Below are 24,589 nucleotides of genomic sequence, written 5' to 3' on the forward strand. Positions count from 1 at the left end.
AGGAAGCAAATAACCCAAATAAGAAATGAGATGGGCGATACCACAACAGATCCAACTGAAATTAGAAGATTCATATCACATTACTAGGAAAAATCGTACTTTAAACAAATTTGAAAACCTAGAAGGAATGAATGAATTTCTAGAAACACACTATCGACCTAAACTAACATAAACAGACGTAGAACTAAATAGATCCATAACAAAAGAACAGATTAAAACGACAATTAAAAAATTCCCAACAAAAAAAAGCCCTGGCCCTGACGGCTTCACTGGAGAGTTCTACCAAACTTTCAGAGAAGAGTTAACACCACTACTACTAAAGGTATTTCAGAGCATAGAAAAGGATGGAATATTCCCACACTCATTCTGTGAGGCCAGCATACCCCTGATACCAAAATCAGTTAAAGAGACCACAAAAAAAGAAAATTACACAGATCTATATCCTTCATGAACCTAGATGCAAAAATGCTCAACAAAATTCTAGCCAAGAGAATTCAACAACTCATCAAGAAAATAATTCACCATGACCAAGTGGGAATCATACCAGGTATGCAGGGGTGGCTCAACATTAGAAAAACAAATGATGTAATCCATCAAAGAAATAAAACAAGAACCACATGATTTTATCAACTGATGGAGGAAAGGTATCTAACAAAGTCCAACACCCATTCATGATAAAAACTCTCAGCAAAATAGGAACAGAAGGAAAATCCTCAACATAATAAAGGGCATTTATACAAAGCCAACAGCCAACATCATTCTAGATGGACAGTCTGAAAGCATTCCCCTTGAGACTGGGAACCAGACAAGGATGCCCTTTATCACCACTCTTATTCAACATTGTGCTGGAGGTCCTAGCCAGAGCAATTAGGCTACATAAAGAAATAAAGTTCATTCAGATTGGTAAGTAAGAAGTAAAAGTAAAAGTCACCTGTGGGTGACATGATCTTTTACAGAGAAAACCCTAAAGAATCCTCAGGAAAACTACTGAAACTAATAGAAGAGTTCAGCAGAGCATCAGGATACAAGATAAACATACAAAAATCAGTTGGATTCCCCTACACTAACAAACAGAACTTCAAAGAGGAAATTACCAAATCAATACCATTTGCAATAGCCTTCAAGAAGATAAAATACTTAAGAATAAATCTAACCAGATACGTAAAAGACCTACACAAAGAAAACTACAAGAGACTACTGCAAGAAACCAAAAGAGACCTACATAAGTTGAAAAACATACCTCGTTCATGGATAGGAAGACTCAGCATTGAAAAAATGTCTATTCTACCGAAAGCAATCTATAGATATGATGCAATTTTGATCCAAATTCCAATGACATTTTTTAATGGGATGGACAAAGAGATCAACCAACCTCATATGGAAGGGAAAGAGGCCCTGGATAAGTAAAAAAAAAAAAAAAAAGCATTACTGAAAAAGAAAACATGGGAGGCCTCACGCTTACCTCATTTGAGAACATATTATACTGCTACAGTAGTCAAAACAGCCTGGTACTGGTACAACAACAGATACATAGACCAATGGAACAAAACTGAGAATCCAGACATAAATCCATCCACATATGTGCAGCTGATATCTGACAAAGACCCAGTGTCAGTTAATTGGGGGAAAGTAGTCTTTTTAACAAATGGTGCTGGCATAACTGGATATCCATCTGCAAAAGAATGAAAGAAGACCCATACCTCATATCATGAATAAAAAGTAACTCGAAATGTATCAAAGACCTAAATATAAAATCTAAAATGATAAAAGATTATGGAACAAAAAATAGGGACAATGCTAGGAGCCCTAATCCACGGTATAAACAATATATAAAACATTACTAACAATGCACAAACACAAGAAGAGAAACCAGATAACTGGGAGCTCCTAAAAATCAAACACCTATGCTCATTCAAAGAGTTCACCAACACAGTAAAAAGATTACCTACCGACTGGGGAAATGTTTTTAACTATGTCATGTCTGATCCGCATCCGATCTCTAAAATGTACATCATACTGCCAAAACTCAACAACAAAAAGGCAAATAACCCAATTAAAAAATGGGCAAGGATATGAAAAGGCACTTCACTAAAGATTACATTCAAGTAGCTAACAGATACATGAGGAAATTGCTTATGATCATTAACCATTAGAGAAATACAAATCAAAACTACAATGAGATTCCATCTCACTTCAACAAGGCTGGCTTGAATCCAAAAAACACAAAATAACAAATGTTGCAGAGGTTGTGGAGAGACTGGAACACTTATACACTGCTAGAGGGAATGAAAAATGATACAACCACTTTGGAAATCGATTTGGTGCTTCCTTAAAATCTAGAAATAGAACTACCATACAATCTGGCAAAACTACTCCTTGGAATATATTCTAGAAAAATAAGAGCATTTACACGAACAGATAAATGCACACCCATGTTCACTGCAGCATTGTTTGGAACAGAAAAAAGATGGAAGCAACCAAGGTGCCCATCAATGGATGAATGGATAAATTATGGTATACTGACATAAAAGAATACTGCACATCGATAAAGAACAATGACAAATCCATACAACATTTCATAACACAGAGGAATCTGGAAGGCATTATGCTGAGTGAAATTAGTCAGTTGCACAATGACAAATATTGTATGAGACCCCTATCATAAGAACTCAAGAAAGAGTTTAAACAGAGAAGAAAATATTCTTTGGTGATTACAAGAGTGGGGAGGGAGGGAGGGAGAGGGGTACTCACTAATTAGATAGTACAAAAAATTAGATAGTAGACAGGAAGTATTTTAAGTGAAGGGAAAAACAGACAATACAGGAGAGGTCAGTACAACTGGACTAAACAAAAGCAAAGAAGTTTCCAGAATAAGCCGAACACTTCGAAGGCCAGCATAGTAGGGGCAGTGGTTTGGGGACCATCGGTTTCAGGGGACATCTAGGTCAACTGGCATGATAAAATCTATTAAGAAAACATTCTATATCCAACTTTGGAGAGTGGCATCTGGGGTCTTAAACACTAGCAATCGGTCACCTAAGATGCATCAATTGGTCTCAATCCATCTGAAGCAAAGGAGAAGGAAAAACACCAAAGACACAAGGTAATTATGAGCCTGAGAGAGAAAGGGCCACATAAATCACAGACATCAGCCTGAGACCAGAACTTGATGATGCCTGGCTACAACCGATGACTGCCCTAACAGGAAACACAACAGAGAATTCCTGATGGAGCAGGAGAGCAGTAGAATGCAAACCTCTAATTCTCATAAAAAGACCAGACTTAATGGTCTGACTGAGACTAGAAGCACTCCAGACCATGACCAGAACCATTCCCAAAGCCAATTCTTCAGACAGGCATTGGACTGATCTGTAAGACAGAAAATGATACTGGTGAGGAAGGAGCTTCTTGGCTCAAGTAGACACATGAGGGTGATCGGGAGATGAGAAGGCAGACGGGGACAGAAGCTGGCCGAATGGACATGTGGAATACAGGGTGGAGAGAAGGAGTGTGCTGTCTCTTTAGGGAAAGAGCAAGTAAGAGTACATAGCAAGACGTATATAAATTTCTGTATGAGAGACTGACTTGTAAACTTCCACTTAAAGCACAATAATAAAAAAAAAAAAGATTAAAAAAAAAAAACCCCAAGGAAAAAAAATGGATATGAGAAGACTCTGAAACTTGCTCTGGAACGAAGAGTAGCTAAAGTAAAAAAAAAGAAATGATAAAGTAAAAGAGCTGAACAAAGGACTTTCAAAGAGTAGCTTGAGAACACAAAATAAATTACTATAATGGAATATGCAACAACCTGGAATAGAAAACCAAAAGGGAAGAACACGCTTTGCATTTCTCAAGCTGAAATAACTGAACAAAAAACTCAAGCCTAGAGTTGCAATATCGAAGGATTCTATGGGCAAAATACTGAACAACACAGGAAGCATCAAAAGAAGATGGAAGAAATATACAGAGTCACTGTACCAAAAAGAATTAGTCAACAGTCAAGCATTTCATGAGGTAGTGTATAATCAAGAACTGACGGTACTAAAGTAAAGTCCAAGCTACACTAAAAAAAAAATAATAAATTTTTTTTTTTTAGTGTAGCTTGGACTTTACTTTAAAAAAAATTTTTTTTTTTTTTTTAGTGTAGCTTGGACTTTTAGTGTAAAAAAAAAAAATTTACAGTCAAGCATTTCATGAGGTAGTGTATAATCAAGACCGTCAGTTCTTGATTATACACTACCTCATGAAATGCTTGACTGTAAATTTTTTTTTTTTTTTTTTACACTAAAAGCACTGGTTAAAAACAAGGCTCCAGCAACTGACAGAATACCAACCGAGATGTTTCAACAAACAGATGCAGCACTAGAAGCAGTCGTTCACCTATATACCAAGAAATTTGGAAGACAGCTACCTGGCCACCTGACCGGAAGGGATCCATATACGTGCCTATCCCAAAGAAAGGTGATTCAGTAGAATGCAGAAATTACTGAACAATATCATTAATAACACATGCAAGTAAAATTATGTTGAAAATAATTAAAAAATGGTTGCAGCAGTACAGGGAACTGCCAGAAATTTAAGCCAGATTTGGAGGAGGACTTGGAATGGGAGATATCACTGCTGATGTCTGATGGATCCCGGCTGAAAGCACAGAATACCAGAAAGATGTTTAGCTGTGTTTTACTGACTATGCAAAGGCATTTGACTGTGTGGATAATTACAAATTAGGGATAACACTGTGAAGAACGGGAATTCCAGAATACTTAATTGTGCTCATATGGAACCTGTACATAGACTAAGAGATAGTGGTTTGAACTGAACAAGGGAATACTGCATGGCTTAAAACCAGGAAAGGTGTGTGTCAGGGTTGTATCCTTTCATCATACTTATTCACTCTGTATGCTTAGCAAATAATCCGAGAAGTTGGATTATATGAAGAAAAACGCAGCTCCAAGATTGGAGGAAGATTCACTAACAACCTTCAATATGCAGATGGTATAACCTTGCTTGCTGAATACTTGAAGCACTTATAAAGAAGCTTAAAGACTACAGACTTCTGTATGGATTATACCTCAACATAAAGAAAAGAAAAATCCTCAAACGGGACCAATAAGCGACATCATGATAAATGGAGAAAATACGGAAGTTGTCAAGGATTTCATCTTACTTGGATCCACAATCAATGCCCATGGATGTAGCAGTCAAGAAATCAAACAGCTTGTTGCACTGGGCAAATCTGCTGCAAAAGACCTCTAAAGTGTTAAAAAGCAAAGATGTCACCTTGAGGACTAAGGCACACCTGACCCAAGCCATGGTACTTTCAATCGCCTCATATACATGTGAAACCTGGACAATGAACAAGGAAGACTTTAGAATTGATGTCTTTGAATTATGGTGTTGGCAAAGAATACTGAATATACTGCCAGAAGAATGAACAAATCTGTCTTGGAAGAAGTGCAGCTAGAAAGCTTCTTAGAAGTGAGTACAAGGAGACTTCATCTCACATACTTTGGGCATGTCATCAGGAAGGATGAGTCCCTGGAGGACATCATGGTTGGTAGAGGGTGAGCGAAAAAGAGGAAGACCCTTAAGAAGATGGATTGACACAGTGACTGCAACAAAGGGCTCAAACAGAGCACTGACTGTGAGGATGGTGCGTGACTGGGCAGCATTTTGTTCTGTTGTACATGGGGTTACTATCAGTTGGAACTGACTCAACGGCACCCAACAATATAACAAAAATTTTTAAAAAGTATACAGATCATATGAAAGATATAGGAGGAATATTTGCAAACTCAGGCAAAAAGATGCACAGAATTTTAACTTGTACTTCTTGCCACAGCAGGTTCCACCTTTTCTGTAGTAATTAAATTTATACAAATTAGAAGCTATAAAAACCTTAAAGAGTAAAACAATAGTATATACTACATAGTATTCCTTTTCTTGATGGGCTTTTAGAACAAAAATCAAAGATATACATTGGCCCAAACTGTTGATATGTAAAGACATTTTGCAATGTCTTTGTGATTTATCTTTACCAGTTTTCATAAAGTATGGTTTTATACTCACAAACTAATTTTTCTATACTTCAACAACCGTGATATTTCTGTATTTATCACTAGATAATAAGTATAAAGGTAAATAAGTTTTTTTTTAAAAAAAAGAATGTGATAAAAAAAAGTTGAAAGTCCATCCAAGTAATTTTGTTCAAACAGCCAATGGAACTGTAAGAAGTATCTGATACTGCTGGCTGATATAAAGGCTGAAAAGCAACATTAGTATTATCATGTTTTTCTAAATTATCGTTATCTTCCCTGTAACAGTGGTGATCCTTAAAGCTGACATAAATAAAACTATGGAGAGTTTTCCAACTGACAATGATTTAACACAATTTAAGACTGCTGATCATAACAGTAAAGTCTACATAAATTTTTAAAAGCCAGGAAAACAAATCCTTAATTTTCAGACAAATGTACATTGTTTTAAACTATCCAAGAGCCCGTAACTTCCCCTTTTTACTACCCCATATCCGCTACCTACATTACAAAGAACTCTTTCTGCTAACTAGAGGTAACAAGTCAAGCCACAAATGAAGCAGCCTTTCCTCCCAATGATGTCATGGACACTGCAGGGGGAAGATGTCCTTCGGTCACCAAATGAAGGGCATTCACTGGAAAAGCAGGACCAAACTCCTGAAACACCACTGACAAAGGAAACAAAATGTATATGCTTAAAAACGGGAAAATTTTAGTTATATTTACTTAAATGGGAAGAAAAGCTTAATAACAAATCTTAATGAAATCATTTTAATGCAACACATAATTATTTTGTTCAAAGCATTTTACTCACCTCTGCAGAGAACAGAAGGATGAGTAAGATACAAACTTTAAGTTAAAGAAGCTGGTAGTCCTTTCCCTACTGCCAGGCAAGCATGTGAATAATGATAATATAAAAGGGTGATACTGTCAGAGAGGTACAAAAAGGGGCTCTGAAGAATGCAGGGCCTTGGACTGTAAACTCACTGAGGGCAGTGATCAGATTTCTTTATTTCTGACAGCTCACATTACAACGCCTAGCACAGAGAGATACTAATCCAAAGTTCTTTTAATAAAAGGGAGAGGAGAACTGACACAGGAAAAGGGGAGGGCAAAACTCCTGGAATCAGTATGCCTTAAAAGCACCACAAGTGATTTTGATGCAAGGGCCTAAGACTCCATAGTCCTGCCCTGCAGGTGAGAAGGGTATTTGTGGAGGGAGCCTGCAGCAATAAGCACATGAATGAGTTAGGAAGGCAGGGGCTCTCAATGAATAAAGATTTTCTCTAGAATACAAATAAAAACCTAAAAGCAGAGTGCTATATGGCACAGAAAATTGTAAGAGTCAAGTCAAGCAATGCCTGTCTGAAAAGGTGAGAGCCAGAGAAGGCTTCTGATGATGAGTATGCTAAATCTGTACTACTGACCCTGCACTTCACCCTATTTGAAGGGAGTAGCAGGATTCCATGTAGTACAGCTCAGCTGGACTGAAATGAATCTTTCTCTGACCACCATCTCTCCGACCCTAAACAAGGAGATTACTCTCAGTAACGTGGTGGGCCTCATCCAATCAGTGCAAAACCATAAAAGCAAAAACTGACGTTTCCCCAAAAATAAGGAATTCGGCCCCAAAACTGCACCATTAATTACTGCCCAAGTTTCCAGCCTGCTGGTTCACTCTACAAATTTCACACTTACCTCAATCATGTAAGCCAATTCTTTTAAATAAATTTTTATGTATTTTCGTATCCATATCTACTGGCTCTGTTCCTCTGGAGAATCCTAATTTGATGGACCATATCTCTACTAATTTTAAAGCTAAGTGTGTTTATTTTACATTTTTCTTGCCCACCTTTTTTATACCATTCTATCCTTATACAGTATTTTAATTTCTACTCTGAATACTTAAAGGTGTGCAACTCAAAACTGTTCCAGTTTAGGAATATTATTTTTGTGTTTTTCTGAATTTTGGTCTGCATTACATTTTTAAAAAACAGCTTTAATGAGGTATCATTTACATGTCATAAAGTTCATCTTTTCTAAGTGTACAGTTCAATTATTTTAGTAAATGTACAGGGATGTACAATTATCAGCACAACTCAGATTTAAACATCTCCATCACCCTTAAAAGCTCCCCTATGCCTATTTGCAGTTAATCTCCATGCCCAGTCACAGCCCTACACATCCACTAAGCTACTTTCTGTCTCTAGAAATTTAACTTTCACATACATGGACTCATAGAATATGCAGCCTTTTTTCTAGCTTCTTTCACTTACCATGATGTTTTTGAGGTTCATCCATATTGTAGCATGTATCAGTAAATTCTATTTAATTTTAAGGACATAAACCACATTTTGTTTATCCATTCAACAGCTGACAGACATGTGGGGTGTTTCCACTGTTTGGCTATTATGAATAACACTGCTATGAACATTTGTGCCTATGTCTTCGTGTAGACACTTGCTTTCATTTCTCTTGGGTAGATTCTTAGGAGCTGAACTGTCTAACTATTTAAGAAACTGGCAAACTGTTTCCAAATTTGTGGTACCATTTCACATTCTTAATTGCAATGCATGAGCACTCACTCCAATCCATGAATATTAAATGACTCACCATTAATCTGGATCTTTTTTAATTTCAGCAACGTCTGTGGTTTTCGGTGTACAAGTTTTGTGCACTTCTGTTAAAATGACCCCTTATATTTACCCTTAAGTGTTTTATTCTTTTTGATGTTATTGTGAATGAAATTGTTTTCTTAATTTCATTTTTAGAATGCTCATTGCTAGTGTATAGAAATACAGCTGGTTTTTGTATAATGATCTTGTGTCCTGCATCCTTTCTAAACTCACTTACTAGTAACTCTACTAGCTTTTTTTAGACTTCATCAGATTCTTCTACGTAACATAATCTGTGGATAAGGACCATATTATTTCTTCCTTTCCAATCTAGATGCCATTTATTTTTCTTGCCTGCTTGCAACTGCTAACACCTCAAGTACAATGCTGAATAGAAGGGGTGAGTAGGATACCTTTGGCTAGTTCCTGATCTTAGGGAGAAAGCAGTTACTCTTTCCTGATTAAGTATGATGTGAAATTTTCACAGATGCCCTTTATCAGGTTGAATATGTTTCCTTTTATTCCTTGAGTTTCTTTTTTTTTTTTAAATCATGAATGGGTATTGGACTTTGTCCGATGCTTTTTCTGCATCTATTGAAATGATGATGTGGTCTTTGTCATTTATCCTATTAATTGATTTTCAGATGTTAAAACAACCTTGGCTTCCTGGGATAAATCCCCCTTGGTCATGGGTATAATCCATTTTACATACTGCCGGATTGTATTTGCTAATATTTGTTAAAGGATTTTTGTATCTTTGTTCATGCGAGATATTGCTATGCAGCTTTCTTGTGTATCTTTGTTTGGCTTTGATATCAGGGTAATGCTGGCCTCAAAGACTACCGTACTTTTTCACAAATAACATACCCACGTAAATAATGCACCCACACATATAACACAGGGCATAGTGCACTTACAAAAATAGCACTGGGGGGGTGCGAGATTGACAAAAAACATATAATACTCATGTTATTTGTATAAAAATACAGTAAATTGGGAAATGTTCTCTTTCTCTATTTTCTGAAATGGTTTGTAAAGAAATGGCATAATTTTTTCTTAAATATTTGATGGACTTCACCAGTGATGCTATCTGGGGTTAAATTTCTCTTTAGGAAAAAATTTTAATTACTAATTCAATTTTTTTACTTGTTCTCTAGGTTTAAACAGATTTTCTACTCCTTTGAGTCAATTTTGCAAATTTGTATCTTTTTAGGAAGTCACTAATTTATCCAAATTGTCAAATTTGTTGGTATGCAGAAAGGAGTTAACACAGCAGGTCTGTGTTAACAATAAAAATCAAGGGCCCTGAGTCTCTAATGAGCTTCCCTGGTTGCCTGTATTTCACACGTGTTGTCACAGTCCAATGCTGGGGGAATTAAGCAAGTCCCGCATGATTCCACTGGAAGGGGACTCTGAAGGGTCATGCCTATTTTCCTCAGACTTCACTCCGTACACCTTTTTCATTTACTGATTTTGCTCTGTATCCTTTCACAGTAATAAATCATATCTTTGAGTCCTCCTAAAGAGTCATCAAGCATGGGGGGCGGGGGTGGGGTGACAGTTGGCATAAAATCGTTTACAATATTCCTTTAAAATCCTTTTAATTTCTATAGATTCAGTAGTGATATCCCCAAGTCCCCCCTCTTTTATTTGTGATTTCAGTAAATTTATGGCTTCTCTGTCTTTTTTTTTGGACAGTCTAACTAAACCCGAACCCTGGTTTGTCAATTTTGTTACATCTTTCCAAAACCCAACTTTTTTTTTCCTATTAGTTTCTGTTTCTTTGGCTTCTCCTCTCATCTGTATTTTTGTTGTTGTTGTTATGATTTTGGGGGAGCTTAGTTTACTCTTCCTAATTTCTTAAGGTGAAAGCTTAGGTTACTGACTTGAAACCTTTGTTTTCGGATTTAAATATTTAAAGTTATACATTTTTCTCTGAGTACTGCTTTAGTGGCATCCCACAAATTCTGATAATGCTGTTTTCTCATTTTCATTCAGTTCAAAATATTTTTTAAATGTCCTTGTGATTTTTTTCCTTTGCTCCAAGAATTTAGAAGTGTGCTGCTTAATTTCAAATACGTGGGGATTTCCCAGACTTCTTTACTGATTTTTATAACAAATTCCATTGTGGTTGGAGAACATACTTTGTATGATTCCAATCTCTTCAAATTTATTCAGACTCATTTTATTCTCTGGCATGTGATCTATCCTGGAGAATGTTGCATGTTCAATTGAAACAAATGTGTATTCTGCAGTTGTTGGATGGAATGTTCTACATAATGTTGATTAGGTCGAGTTGGCTGATATTTCTTTTCAAGTCTTCCATATCCTTGTTAATTTTCTACTTAGTTGTTTTTATCAGTTAAGAGCAGGGTACTGACATCTGCAACTGTAGCTGTTGAAGTGTCTCTTTTTTCTTCCAATTCTGTCACTTTTTGCTTCATATACTTTTTGTGTCTGATATATGTGACCCTTTTACCATTATGAAATGTCCCTCTCTAATAATATTTCTTGTCTTTAAATTTATTTTGCCTGTTATTAATATAGCTACTCTAGCTCATTCTTGGCTACTGTTTACATGGTTTATCTTTTTCCATTCTTTATTTTAAACCTATTTTTGTCTTTGAATTTCATAGTTGGATCTTGCTTTTATATCCAGTCTAACAATCTCTGCCTTCTGACTGGGATGTTTAGAACATGCAATACAATTATAGTTACGGTTGGATTTACATTTGCCATTTTGCTTTTTGTTTTCCATGTCTCCTGTCCTTTTTATTCTTCTGTTCCCCTTTGATTGCCTTCTTTTGCATTATACATATATTTTTAGTGCACCATTTAAGTTCCTTCGCTGATTTTTTTTCCATTTTTTAATTTTGTTTTTGTTGAGAATATATACAGCAAAACATAAACCAATTCAACAGTTTCTACATGTACAATTTAGTGACATCAATTACATTCTTCAAGTTTTGTCAACATTCTCATCCCACTTTTCTGAGCTGTCCCTTCCTCATTAACAAACTCACTGCCCCCTAAGTTTCCTGTCTAATCTTTTGAGTTCCTGTTGTCAATCTGATCTCATATAAATAGTTCTCAAAAGAGCATAATGCTCAAGGCAGACCTTTTTTACTAGTTAAGCTAAACTACTGTTTGATTTTAAGATGAGTTCAGGAAATATTTTTGGTTTAAAGTTTAAAGATTATCTCAGGACATTAGTTTCAGAAGTTTATCCATCCTCCATGGCTCTAGAAAGCCTAGAGTCCGTGTGAATTTTAACTTCTGTTCTGCATTTTTTCCCTTTTGATCAGAACTCTTCTATGGAATCTTTAATCAAAATATTCGGTAATGGTAGCCGGGAACGATCCGGTTCTTCTGGTCTCATGGCAAAGGAGGCAGTTGTTCATGAGGCAATCAGCCACACATTCCATATCCTCCCCTCCTATTCCAGACTCTCCTGCCTCTGTTGCTCCTGGTGAATACAGACCAATTGTTGAGCCTTGGATGGCCACTTGTACGCTTTCAAAACCCCAGACACTACACAACAAACTAGGAGGTAGAACAGAAGCACTAAGCACGTTATTAGGCCAATTAACTGGAATACTCCATGGAACCAGCCCATGAGGTGTTTCATCATACGTTAGCAGCCTCAGTAGCTACTTTTTTTTTTTTGCCGTTGTTGTAAATATATGACACAACTTCTGCTAATTCAACTTTTTACAGGTGTACAATTTATTGACAGCAATTATAATAATCGGCTGCGCAACTCTAACCTTAATCGGTGTGATTTTTTCATCACTGTTAACTATCCTTTTCCCCTTCCCTCCCACCTCTGGTAATTACTAATAAACTCTGGTCTCTATACATTTGCCCTTTCTTGTCTTTTTATATAAGTGAGGTCATATGATATTTGTCCTTTTGTGATTGGCCTATTTCGCTCAGCACAATGTCCTCAAGTTCCATCCAGACTGTAGCATATATCGAGACTTCATTTCTCTTACTAGCTGAGTAGTATTCATTGTATATATGTACCGTACGTTGTTTATCCATTCATCCTCTGATGGGCATTTGTTTCCACCTTTTGGCTTTTGTCAATAGCAGTGCAACAAACACTGGTGTACAAGTCTCTTTTTGAGTCTCTACTTTCAAGTCTTTTGGGTATATACCTAGGAGTGGAATTGCTGGGTTGTATGGTAGTTCTATTTTTAGTTTTTTTAGGAACTGCCACACTGCTTTCCACAATGGCTTTGCCATTTTGCATTCCCACCAGCAGTGGATAAGGGTTCCAATTTCCCCACATCCTCACCAACACTGGTTATTTTGTTCTGTTTTTTTAAGTATTACTCATTCTAGTAGGAATGAAATGGTATCTCACCATGCTTTTGATTTGCATCTCTCTGACAGCTAATGACACTGCACATCTTTTCATGAGTTTGGTGGCCATCTGAATGTCTTCTTTGGTGAAACATCTATTCAAGGCCTTTGCCCATTTTATGATTGGGTTATTTGCCTTTTTGTTGTTGTCGAAGTTTTATATACATTTTGGTTGTTAGGTATATGGTTTCCAAAGATACTCTCCCAGTTGGTAGCTTGTCTTTTTGCTTTTTTGGTAAAGTCTTTTGATGGACAAAGTTTTTAATTTATGAGATCTCATTTATTTTGTTTTTTGCCTTTTGTGCTATTGTTTTATAAGATAATCCACTGTGGAAAGCTAGGCCTAACAGTGTTGTTCCTGTTTGTTCTTCTGAGGATTTTATGGCTTTAGTATGCCTTTGTTGTTTTCTTAATTGTACTTTTTTTTTTTTTTTAATTATGTTCTTAATGGTTGCTCCAGGGATTACAATACACACCTAAATTTATCACAGTTTACTTCAGGTTAATAACACCTTAAGTACAGGAAGACACAGAAACTGTTGCAACACAGGTCCATTCCCTTACCCTCTTTTGTGTTTTTACTGTCAGACATACCACACCTATACATGTTATAAACCCAACAATACTGTCATGCTACTACACTGTTTTATCTAATCCTAACTTGTTTAAAGAAGATAAGAAATGAGAAAAAAATGTATTGGTACAATCTTTTATATTAACCTACATATCTACCTGCACGAGACCAGGCAATGTTTATTCTGTTATACATAAGGCTGCCAGGAGTCACAGCCAACTTGATGGCAACTAATGACAACACATTTACCACTTCTGGTGGTCTTCACTTCTTCCTGTAGATTCATATTACCACCTACTGTCACTTCCTTTCAGCTGAAGACATTCTTCAGTATTTCTCGTAAGGCAGCTCTGCTACCACTACATTCTCTCAGACTTTGCTTATCTGGGAATGTCTTTATTTCGCCCTCACTTTTGAAGGATAGTTTTACTCAATACAGAATTCTTAATGACAGTTTTTTCTTTTAGCACTTTAAATATGTCATTCCAATGATTTCTGTCCTATACTAGTATTGATGAGAATTCAGCTATTAACCATATTGATGCTCTCCTGTGCATGATGAATTTTTTTTTCTGCTTTCAAGATTTTTTCTTTGTCTTTGCCTTTCAACAGTTTGACTATAATGGATGGGCCCAGATGTGGATCTCTTTGTATTTATTCTACTTGGCCTTCTTTAAACTTAATTTAATGTTGTCATCACATTCGGGAACTTTTCAGCCACTATTTCTTCAAATATTTTTTTCTGCTTTCTCTCTCTCTCCTCTCATTCTGGGACTCCCATTACATACGTATACGGTGGTATGTTTGACAGTATCCCACAGATCTCTGAGGTTTTGTTCATTTTTAAATTGTTTTTTAAACTTGCTCTTCAGGTTGGATATGAAGATCTATACAGATCTATGGATCTATCTTTGAGTTCACTGAGTCTTCTACCATTTTGAATCTTCTATTGAGGCCCTCTAGTATTTCAGGTTTTGTGCTCTACAATTCCACAAATTTCCACTCGGTTCTTTTTAATAGTTTTTATATGCTTTATTGAGAATATCTGTTGATTCATTGTTGCCATTCATTGTTGTCATACTTTCCTTCAATTTTTTAAATATAGTTTCCTTTAGTTCTTTGAACATGTTTATATTAGTTGCTTTGAAAACTTTGAAAACTCTGCTAAATCCAGTATCTGGGGACACTCAGAGACAGCTTCTGTATTTGTTTTTACCCTTGAGTATGAGACATTTTCCAATTTCCTTGCATGTCTTATAATCTTTTGTTGAAAATTGGACATTTTAGACACTATATGGCAGCAAATCTGGATTCTGATGTTTTCCCCTTAAGGTTATTGTTGTCACCTTGTCTATTGGCTTGTTTTGTTTAGTAACATGCCTGGGTTAAATCTCTGATTTCTGTCTCCCCTGTGGTGTGCAGCCACTTTTGTTGCTGCTCAGTTTATTTTTTTATTTTTCTTTTTCTTCTTTTTAAGACTGGCTTCCCAGGGGTTGTCAATGTGTCTGCATAGAGATTAGTCATCAGCCAATGGTTGGCCACAGGTTGTGCTCAAAACATTTCAATCCAGTAAAGCTTCTATTGTCTGCTGATAGATCTGTGTGTGGCTGAAGTACTCAAAGTTGAGGCCACTGTCAATTCTGCCCAGTGATGTATTTTCACCAAGTCCCTTTCAAGTCTCCTATGTGCATACACACAGTTCCAGGGTCAGCCGGGAGTGTCTGAATAGCTTGAGCCTCTCTGGTCTCCACTGTGCATGTGGTCTTAGACAGGAATATGTTATTCTCAACCTCAGCCTAGTTGGGTCAAGCCTCTGCTCTCCTCTGCTTGTGTATCTCTGTGAAGTCACCTCCACAGACAATGACACAGGACGTGTCACCCACACTCCAAATAAAGAGAGCTCCTTTTCTACCACTGCAGAGTAAGCTCCTGGGATCCTTGAGACCTACCCCACTCTGGCAGAACCTTCACAGAGCAAGGCTTGGGGATCATGGGGAGCAGTCCCAGGCCAAACACTCCAGCTTCCCATCGTTCTTGCCCGAAGTTCGGCAGTTTTTCATAGCACAAACGTGTCTCAGATTGCTGTATGTCTCTGACTGATTTCCAGAATGCTGAAATGGTTGCTTTTGTCAATTCTGCCCAGTTTTATACTTGCTTTTTGGGAAGAGGGTTTGCTGATTTCTTCACTTGGTCATAGACGTGCCACAGCTCTCTCTCCATCATGTTTTAATCCTACCTTATAAATCTTTTACAGTTTTTTCTTCCTTATGATTCTTATTTTGAAATATTTCAGATAACAAAAAATTATAAAAATATAACGAACACCTGTGTATCCAAAACTCAGCTTAAAAAAGAAAACATTCCTGTATGTTCAAAGCTCATTACTTTCTCCCTGATTTATTCTCTTTCTTCCTTCTCCACAGGGAAGCATTATCCTCAATTTGGATTTATTAAGCTCATGTATGTTTTTATTTATATGTGTATGTGTTCATAAAGTACCAACTGTTTTACATTTTTTAACTTTATTCAAATGGTATCTGCACATACATATTCTTCTACAACTTACTTTTTTGTTCATTATTATGTTTTTGGGGTTCGTTCATACAAATATACATAGTTTTAATTTATTTACAGTTAATTGCTGTATAAATATGCTACAATTAATCCATTTTCCTGTGATGGATGCACAGGTGTTGCCAATATTTGTGTACATGTCTTCCATAAACATGTGCAAGAGCAACAAGGGTCTAGATAAGGATAGAACCAAAAACCAAGCCAAACCCATTGCTGTGGAGTTGATTCCAAGTCATAGTGACCCTATAGAAAGAGGCTGTGAATAATTGTGCAGCACATAAAATCTAGCCATTGGCTCTCACATGGTTCGAGGTGGAACGCTAAATACATTTCAAGCATTTTCTAAACTTATTTTACCATTTAACCTTTTTTCCTCCATAAGGGCCATCTATAATCATATCTGAATAACGTTTTAAGGAACACAGATGGGAAATGCTGCATTAATTTGAGTTTGTCTTCCTTTTTAAAACAAGAATCATTTTTAAAAAATTAGAAAGATTTCCATTCCCCTCTTATAATCCCCAGATCTTTTCGTGCCTAATTAAAATATTCTCATTCTAGCTACCTCTGTGTAGTTTTGTGTTTGTAAAGAAACATCGCTGGAAAAAAAAGACATACATTTTGCCTGACTGAATTTCTCCTTTCTCCGTTTTTCTTATGTTTCAAGGAAAGAAGAAATCAGTCTGGAATGAAGATAAGCTATTGTGGGTCCAAAATTTCAAATCATTTTCCTTCCCTCTAAGACAACTAAGGAGAGCAAGCTGGCACCTGCTTGGAGGCCTAAGCTGAAAATCACTGTCTTGAATGCCATGTTCCCACATGGATGTCCGGATAAATTAGACTGCCCCTTAATTTACTTTTGGTTCACGTGAAGAAATTAGAAGTTCCAAGACTCAAGTGATCTCTGAGTCATGAAAATCACACATTCTTTCTATTTGCTTCTATGTGCTTTTTCTACTTTCAATGTTTCTACAATGAGCATGTGTTAGTTACTGTTACAATTAGAAAAATATATATTTTAGTTCTAAAAGGCTTAATTTGAAAGGAAGAAAACAAGTCACAGCAATACAATTTAAATCCATCTTCATTATTCTGTCAAGATACACACAAAAATTATCAATGACCCTTAATTAGGGTGAACAAGTCTTTGAAAAATAACTGTCTAAAAACTGATTATGTGATTAAAAGTTAATTCTTTAAATAAGTCACTAGACTCTAAAATCTTTACGAATGTGGAAATATACTTTCACTAGGTTTCACCTTAAAGAGACAGTCTAATAAAACTGAAACAACATCAGCAAATCTGGTTCTGTCCCTTTTTTGTGCTAGACTTTACCTGCTTCGGTCTCCTGGCCTGAAAAATGGGGACAGTACCTACACCGTACATACACAGGTGTCAGGGACTGAATCGTGACCCCAGAAATGGGCTGCAAGTTCTATCCTTAATGCCTGGGGTTATAATCCCATTTGGGAATGTGTTGTCTTTGTTCTGTTAATGAGGCAGGATTTGTGTAGGATGTGTCTTGAGTCATTCTCCTTTGAAAAACATAAGATATTAAACAAGCAAGCTAGAAAGGAGAGATAGGAGAAGAGAGATGCCAAGCCACATGAAGATCACCCAGGAGCAGAGGCTAAAAAGAGACAAGAACTTTCCTCCAGAGCCAACAGAGAAAGTCTTGCCTTAGAGCTGGCACCCTGAATTCAAATTTCTAGCCTCCTACACTGTGAGAACATAATTTTCTATTTGTTAAAGCCACCCACTGATGGTATTTTCGTTATAGGAGCACTAGATAACTAAGACAATGGGTATTGCGAGGGCTGCCTAATAAACAGAAAAACTGCTTGTAGCACAGTACCTGACATATAGTAAGTGCTCAATAAATTGCCACTATTATTATTAAAACAGTAACATTAGAAATATCTTAAATGCTTCCACAAGAAATGAAGAAATATTGTTACTACTGAAATTATATTAATTACTAAGTCAGTTGCAACATTAATCCTGATAAGGTCAAAAGAATCCTTCCCAAACAAGCAATCCTTGATAACCCATGACATAATCTGGGCGAATGATTCTAAATTGAATACTTTGTTTTTCAGAGTTATCAAGCAAAATGTAGACAATACAAAAGACTTAAGGATTCAATCATAGCCAGTTACTTAACAAATACATGTTTTACAGACTCTCAGTCATTACTTGAGAAAAAAAAAGATAATTCAACTAAAGGAAAAATATATGCATCTCAACAAACAGGTGGAAATGTCAAAAATAAATAGAGTCACAGGATTACATTGAAAATTGTATGATTTCAGCAGAGGTAGAACACCTACCTCTATAGAAATAACTTTTAGGAGAAAAAATCTACAGCCCCTTCTTTTTGTTTACCTGGATGAGTCATGGTGACTGGTTCCTCTTTGGATTTATTATTGTAGATGACTACAGCAACTGCATTGTGGAAAGCAGCCCGTGATATTTTCTCTTTAAATGTACAATTTCCCCTCTGCAGCAAGGCAATCCACTGTTTGATATTAGGAGGAACAAAGAACCGTGTTTGAGGATCACAGCCCAGATGATCAGCAACTAAACAGAAAAGGAAAAACACACACAGAAAGATTAATTTTTTCCTGAGTAAAGAAAAATAATAAAACTGCTCAAGTCTTTATCAAAGTGCTCAACTGTTCTCTGAATAATTTATAGCTCTAAAGCACTTCAAAAGCCTTGCTGCCAGCAGAGCTATGAATATGTCCACAAACAACAGAACAATGAGTCTGAATCAAGATGTGTACAAAGAGCCACTCCACTAAAATGCAACCTGTGATGCAAATTAAAACAATGAAAGTCTCTTAACTTTACAGGTTGACACACACACAAAAAAAGGGCTGATAATATCCAGTGTAGGTTGGTGAAGAAAAGGCAAAGCCAGAAAGAAAAAAACTAGGACCCTAGTTCTATACCCTAACCCTAACATCTGCTCCTTCATTTGCACTTAGAACCTCCCCGCTCCCTGGGGTAAATGAGAAAGCCACAGAAACCCTTGGTTCAGTTACCAACTGGTCTCGTTGAAATTCATTCTTGCTTGAACAAATTCCTTAATTAGTATCTACAGAACTGAGGAAATTTCAGTTTTGGCTTGTATTTGAAAGTTTAAACAGTGAAGATAATATTAAGCTAGAATAAATATACTACTTCTCTATATTTATTGGTAAAAATTACTCTACAACTCAACATTAAGATAAATATTAACTTACTTTATCTACCTGTCTAAAGGGATACATGAAAACACCGAGGCCATCCCTTGGAACTACAAATCACACAGTCATTGTTGTAAATTTCCTGGACAGTTTGTTTCAAATACCAGTAAGTACACTTGAATTTGGCCAAGCTCCTCAATTTTTGATTCACGGTCATCACAGCTATAGTACCTGTCATGGATTGAACTGTGTCCCCCCAAAATGTGTGTCAACTTGGTTAGGCCATGATTTCCAGTATTGTGTGGTTGTCTGCCATTTTGTGACTGTAATTTTATGTTAAAGAGGATTAGGGTGGGATTTTAACACCCTTACCAGGTCACATCCCTGATCCAGTGTAAAGGGACTCTTTCTGCAGTGTGGCCTGCACCACCCTTTGCAAATCTTAAAAAGTAGCCCCTAGCTTCTTTTTACCACTCTGCCACCCCCTAACAATATGAAAGGGTAGAGCAGTCCAGAATGGGAAAGAAGTCACAAAAAGTAAGTCTGAGGACTGTTGTACATAGTGGCGGAGAATGGGGAGCCCAATGCCCCTGAAGTCAGTCTCTGCCAGGACAGTGTGTGTTAGGGAGGGGAGGTGAACACAGAAGGGTGACTCTAGAAGAAAATGAAGAAGAGAGGAGTAGCTGTGATACACAAAAGATGGCACCAGTGGGGAAATGTTTGCTTTCCACACACCTGGAAGCCCAACGCTTAGCAAAAGACCTAAATCTTACACTACTTAAAGAAACTGTAAAACGTAGATATGCCACTAACTTCAGAGACTTTCAGAGAAATATTACTCTATCATTACTACACAAATACTACCTTTCCCAAATTTCTCTTATAGTTATCATGGAGGGACTGCAATGAGAACATATTTGCTACCAGAGGTCTCATAACACACAGTAAATGGGAGAGAACTAATTTCACAATTTGTCACAATGGATATTGTCTACAACTATTACCCACCTTTTTCCTTGAACAATTTTTGCACTCTGAAATTTCAACCCTTTCTCTATCAAATTAAACAGGAAACTCAAAGCCTATGCCATGATTTTGGTAGCTGACTATTAAAAAACACAGTCAAGGCATCATGAAACTAGGAAATCCTGAAACAGACTGTTTTCTTTCAGTGTTATATGTCTTACAGATAATTATGCTATCTTAAAAAAAAAAATTTTTTTTAAACATAAGCACTTAGGCAGTCTGTCATGATAACCTCATTGTCTTAGAAAAACTTCCAGTACCATATATCCAAATAAAGAGCAATCAAAAAACTGGTTTTAAGTGTTTCACTTGTTATTTTTCAAAAAATACTGTGGCATAAATCCCGAAAGGAAATGCAGAATCAAGACTATCCAAAGAGATCTGTATGCCTGCCTTCTGTGAAACATTCACTCATTTTTCTGTGACTTATCCCTTCCTCCCTGTGGTTTCATACGCATTTATAGTGCAGTAAAGAGGAAAGAACATAGCTGTAGAATCAGCAAGAGCTAGAGCCCAAATTTTAGATCAACTGTTTACTAGTTCAGTAATTGTCACAGGCTACTCAAATTTTGATCTTCAATTTTTACTTATTTATAAAGATTGCAATAAAATTTGCATCTCACACAGTTGTATACGTGGAAAAATATAAATTCCTTTACTCTTGAGTGCTTAAAATTTTTTTTTTTAATTAATTCTTTTTTCTTTTCTTTTATTGGTGTTCACACTGTCCTGTCTTAATGACTCAGTCTGGTGCCTTGGAGATTTTCTGTCCTGGTGAATGTGCAATTCAACCATAACTCAGCAGTACACTTCCATTCCATATTCCTCTGCTCCTGACAGCTTCCACTCCTAAGTTTCATTCTCTTCCCCTGTTCCCTTTTAGACAGTGTTGCTGTCCACTTAGAACGGCAGTTCAGGAATATTCACAATGTTCTAAGAGTAAAAAACAAAACAAAAAAAACATAGCAAAGGGTGTATCTTAGTTACTAGTGCTCCTAGAGCAGAAATACCACAAGTGGATGGCTTTAACAAACAGAAATTTATTCTCTCACAGTCTAGGAGGCTAGAAGTCCAAATTCAGTGTGCCAACTCCCAGAGACGGCTTTCTCTTCTCTCTTGATTCTGGGGAAGGTCCTTGTAATCAATCTTCTCCTGGTCTAGGAGCTTCTCAGAGCAGGGACCCCAGGTCCAAAGGATGTGTTCCCCTCCTGGTTCTTCATTCTTGGTACCAAGAGGTCCCTGTCCTCTCTGCTCAATTCTCTCTTTTATATGTCAAAAGAGACTGACTCAAGATACAACCTAGTCCTATAGATTGAATCCTGCCTCATTAATATAACTGCCTAATCCTGCCTCATTAACATCATAGAGGTTAGGATTTACATCAGATCACAAAATGGTGGACAACCACACAATACTGGAAATTATGACGCAGCTAAGTTAACACACATTTTGGGGGGACACAATTCAATTCATAACAGGGTGCAACCACAAAGCAAAGTATTTCAAACATACTGCAGGAGGACTCACAAACTTTCCTAAGGGAGTTCCCTCTCACAAAAAACAGGTTATATGAAAAAATGCATGATCAAAACAAATTCAACAGACTCTGAGCAAACAAATGTTCCCGTTCCCCCAAATTTACCCAGATCGTCATCCATAGAAGGTCTCTGACATTAATAACCATAAGAATATAATATGCAATAATATGTATGAATAAGATATGCAAGTTGCTGTTTAAGGAAGTAGTAGTCATATCTAGAAAAAGAAAATACGGGCTTTCTACAATCACCTAATACTGTAGTATGCTCGTTTTATCTAGGTATTCCTTCCTGTGATTAAGAAATAGAAGAACAATGAAATTAATATTAACAGCTCTAAAACAAGTTTTCAAGAAGACTGATAACTGAGTATGATTAAGTGGCACTACAAAATTTAGCATCAGTTAGTTATACTTGAAGCAATTTATTAAGTGAAGGTATATTACAGCATAAAAGATTTATGTAGTAATTACGATGTGAGCAGTTGATATTTGACAAAGGCCCCAAAACAGTTAAAAGGGGGAAAGACAGTCTTTTTAACAAATGGTGCTGGCATAACTGGATAATCATCTGCAAAAAAAACAAAACAAGGCCCATACGTCACTCCACACACAAAAACTAACTCAAAATGGATCAAAGACCTAAATATAAAATCTAAAACAATAAAGATCATGGAAGAAAAAATAGGGACAACGTTAGGAGCCCTAATACATGGCATAAACAGCATACAAAACATTGCAAAGAATGTCGAAGAAAAACTAGATAACTGGGAGCTCCTAAAAATCAAACACCTATGCTCATCCAAAGGCTTCACCTAAAGAGTAAAAAGACTACCTACAGACTGGGAAAAAGTTTTTAGCTATGACATTTCTGATCAGCGCCTGATCTCTAAAATCTACATGATATTGCAAAAACTCAACTTCAAAAAGACAAATAGCTCAATTAAAAAATGGGCAAAAGATATGAACAGACACTTCACTAAAGAAGACATTCAGGTAGCTAACAGATATATGAGGAAATGTTCACGATCGTTAGCCATTAGAGAAATGCAGATCAAGACTACAATGAGATTTCATCTCACTCCAACAAGGCTGGCATTAATCCAAAAAACACAAAATAATAAATGTTGGAGAGGCTGTGGAGAGATTGGAACACTTATACACTGCTGGTGGCAATGTAAAATGGTACAACCACTTTGGAAATCGATTTGTCACTTCCTTAAAAAGCTAGAAATAGAACTACCATATGATCCAGCAATCCCACTCCTTGGAATATATCCTAGAGAAATAAGAGCCTTTACACGAACAGATACATGCACACCCATGTTCACTGCAGCACTGTTTACAATAGCAAAAGGATGGACGCAACCAAGGTGCCCATCAATGGATGAATGGATAAATAATTTATGGTATATTCACATAATGGAATACTACACATCAAGAAAGAACAGTGAGGAATCTGTGAAACATTTCATAACATGGAGAAACCTGGAAGGCATTAATTATGCTGAGTGAAATTAGTCAATTGCAAAAGGACAAATATCGTATAAGACCACTATTATAAGAACTTGAGAAATACTTTAAACTGAGAAGAAAACATTCTTTTGGTTTTTACGAGAGAGGGGAGGGAGGGTGGGTGGGAGAGGAGCATTCACTAATTAGATAGTAGGTAAGAACTACTTTAGGTTAAGGGAAAGACAGCACACAATACAGGAGAGGTCAGCACAACTAGACTAAACCAAAAGCAAAGAAGTTTCCTGAATAAACTGAATGCTTCGAAGGCCAGCGTAGCAGGGGCGAGGGTCTGGGGACCATGGTTTCAGGGGACATCTAAGTCAATTGGCATAATAAAATCTATTAAGAAAACATTCTGCATTCCACTTTGAAGACTGGTGTCTGGGGTCTTAAACGCTAGCAAGCAGCCATCTAAGATGCATCAATGAGTCTCAACCCACCTGGATTAAAGCAGAATGAAGAACACCAAGGACACAAGGTGATTACAAGCCCAAGAGACAGAAAGGGCCACATGAGCCAGAGACTACATTATTCTGAGACCAGAAGAACTAGATGGTGTCCGGCTACAGCCGATGACTGCCCCGACAGGGAACACAACAGAAAACCCCTGAGGGGGCAGGAGAGAGTAGGATGCAGATCCCAAATTCTCATAAGACCAGACTTAATGTCTGACTGAGACCAGAAGGACTCCAGTGGTCATGGCCCCCAGACCTTCTGCTGGCCCAGGATAGGAACCATTCCTGAAGCCAACTCTTCAGACGTGGATTGGACTGGACAATGGGTTGGAGAGGGATGCTGGTGAGGACTGAGCATCTTGGATCAGGTGGACACTTGAGACTATGTTGGCATCTCCTGCCTGGAGGGGAGATGAGAGGGTGGAGGGGGTTAGAAATTGGCGAAATGGACACGAAAGAGTGGAGGGAGAGAGCGGGCTGCCTCATTACGGGGAGAGTAATTGGGAGTGTGTAGCAAAGTGTATATGGGTTTTTGTGTGAGACTGACTTGATTTGTAAACTTTCACTTAAAGCACAATAAAAATTATTAAAAAAAAGATCTATGTAGTAATTATGAACTATTAAAATTTATCAATAACAATTTTGCTCAAATTAATGATTATTTTACTTCAGTTTTTCTTACTTGCCAAATTCATAAG

The 24,589-nt window shown here is 36.9% G+C and overlaps 1 protein-coding gene across 2 annotated transcripts in view; it reads right to left on the reverse strand.

Annotated features, from left to right (window-relative positions):
• Positions 1-24,589, reverse strand: part of RNF130 (ring finger protein 130) — a 188,710-nt gene that overhangs the window by 118,003 nt on the left and 46,118 nt on the right. For both annotated transcript variants that reach the window (XM_064279284.1, XM_010593269.3), the window contains exon 2: positions 18,553-18,747. In XM_064279284.1, the coding sequence (XP_064135354.1) occupies positions 18,553-18,747 (195 nt within the window). The remainder of the gene's footprint in view (positions 1-18,552; positions 18,748-24,589) is intronic.

This window comes from Loxodonta africana, chromosome 2, assembly GCF_030014295.1.
Source record: "Loxodonta africana isolate mLoxAfr1 chromosome 2, mLoxAfr1.hap2, whole genome shotgun sequence".
Classification (NCBI taxonomy): Eukaryota; Metazoa; Chordata; class Mammalia; order Proboscidea; family Elephantidae; genus Loxodonta; species Loxodonta africana.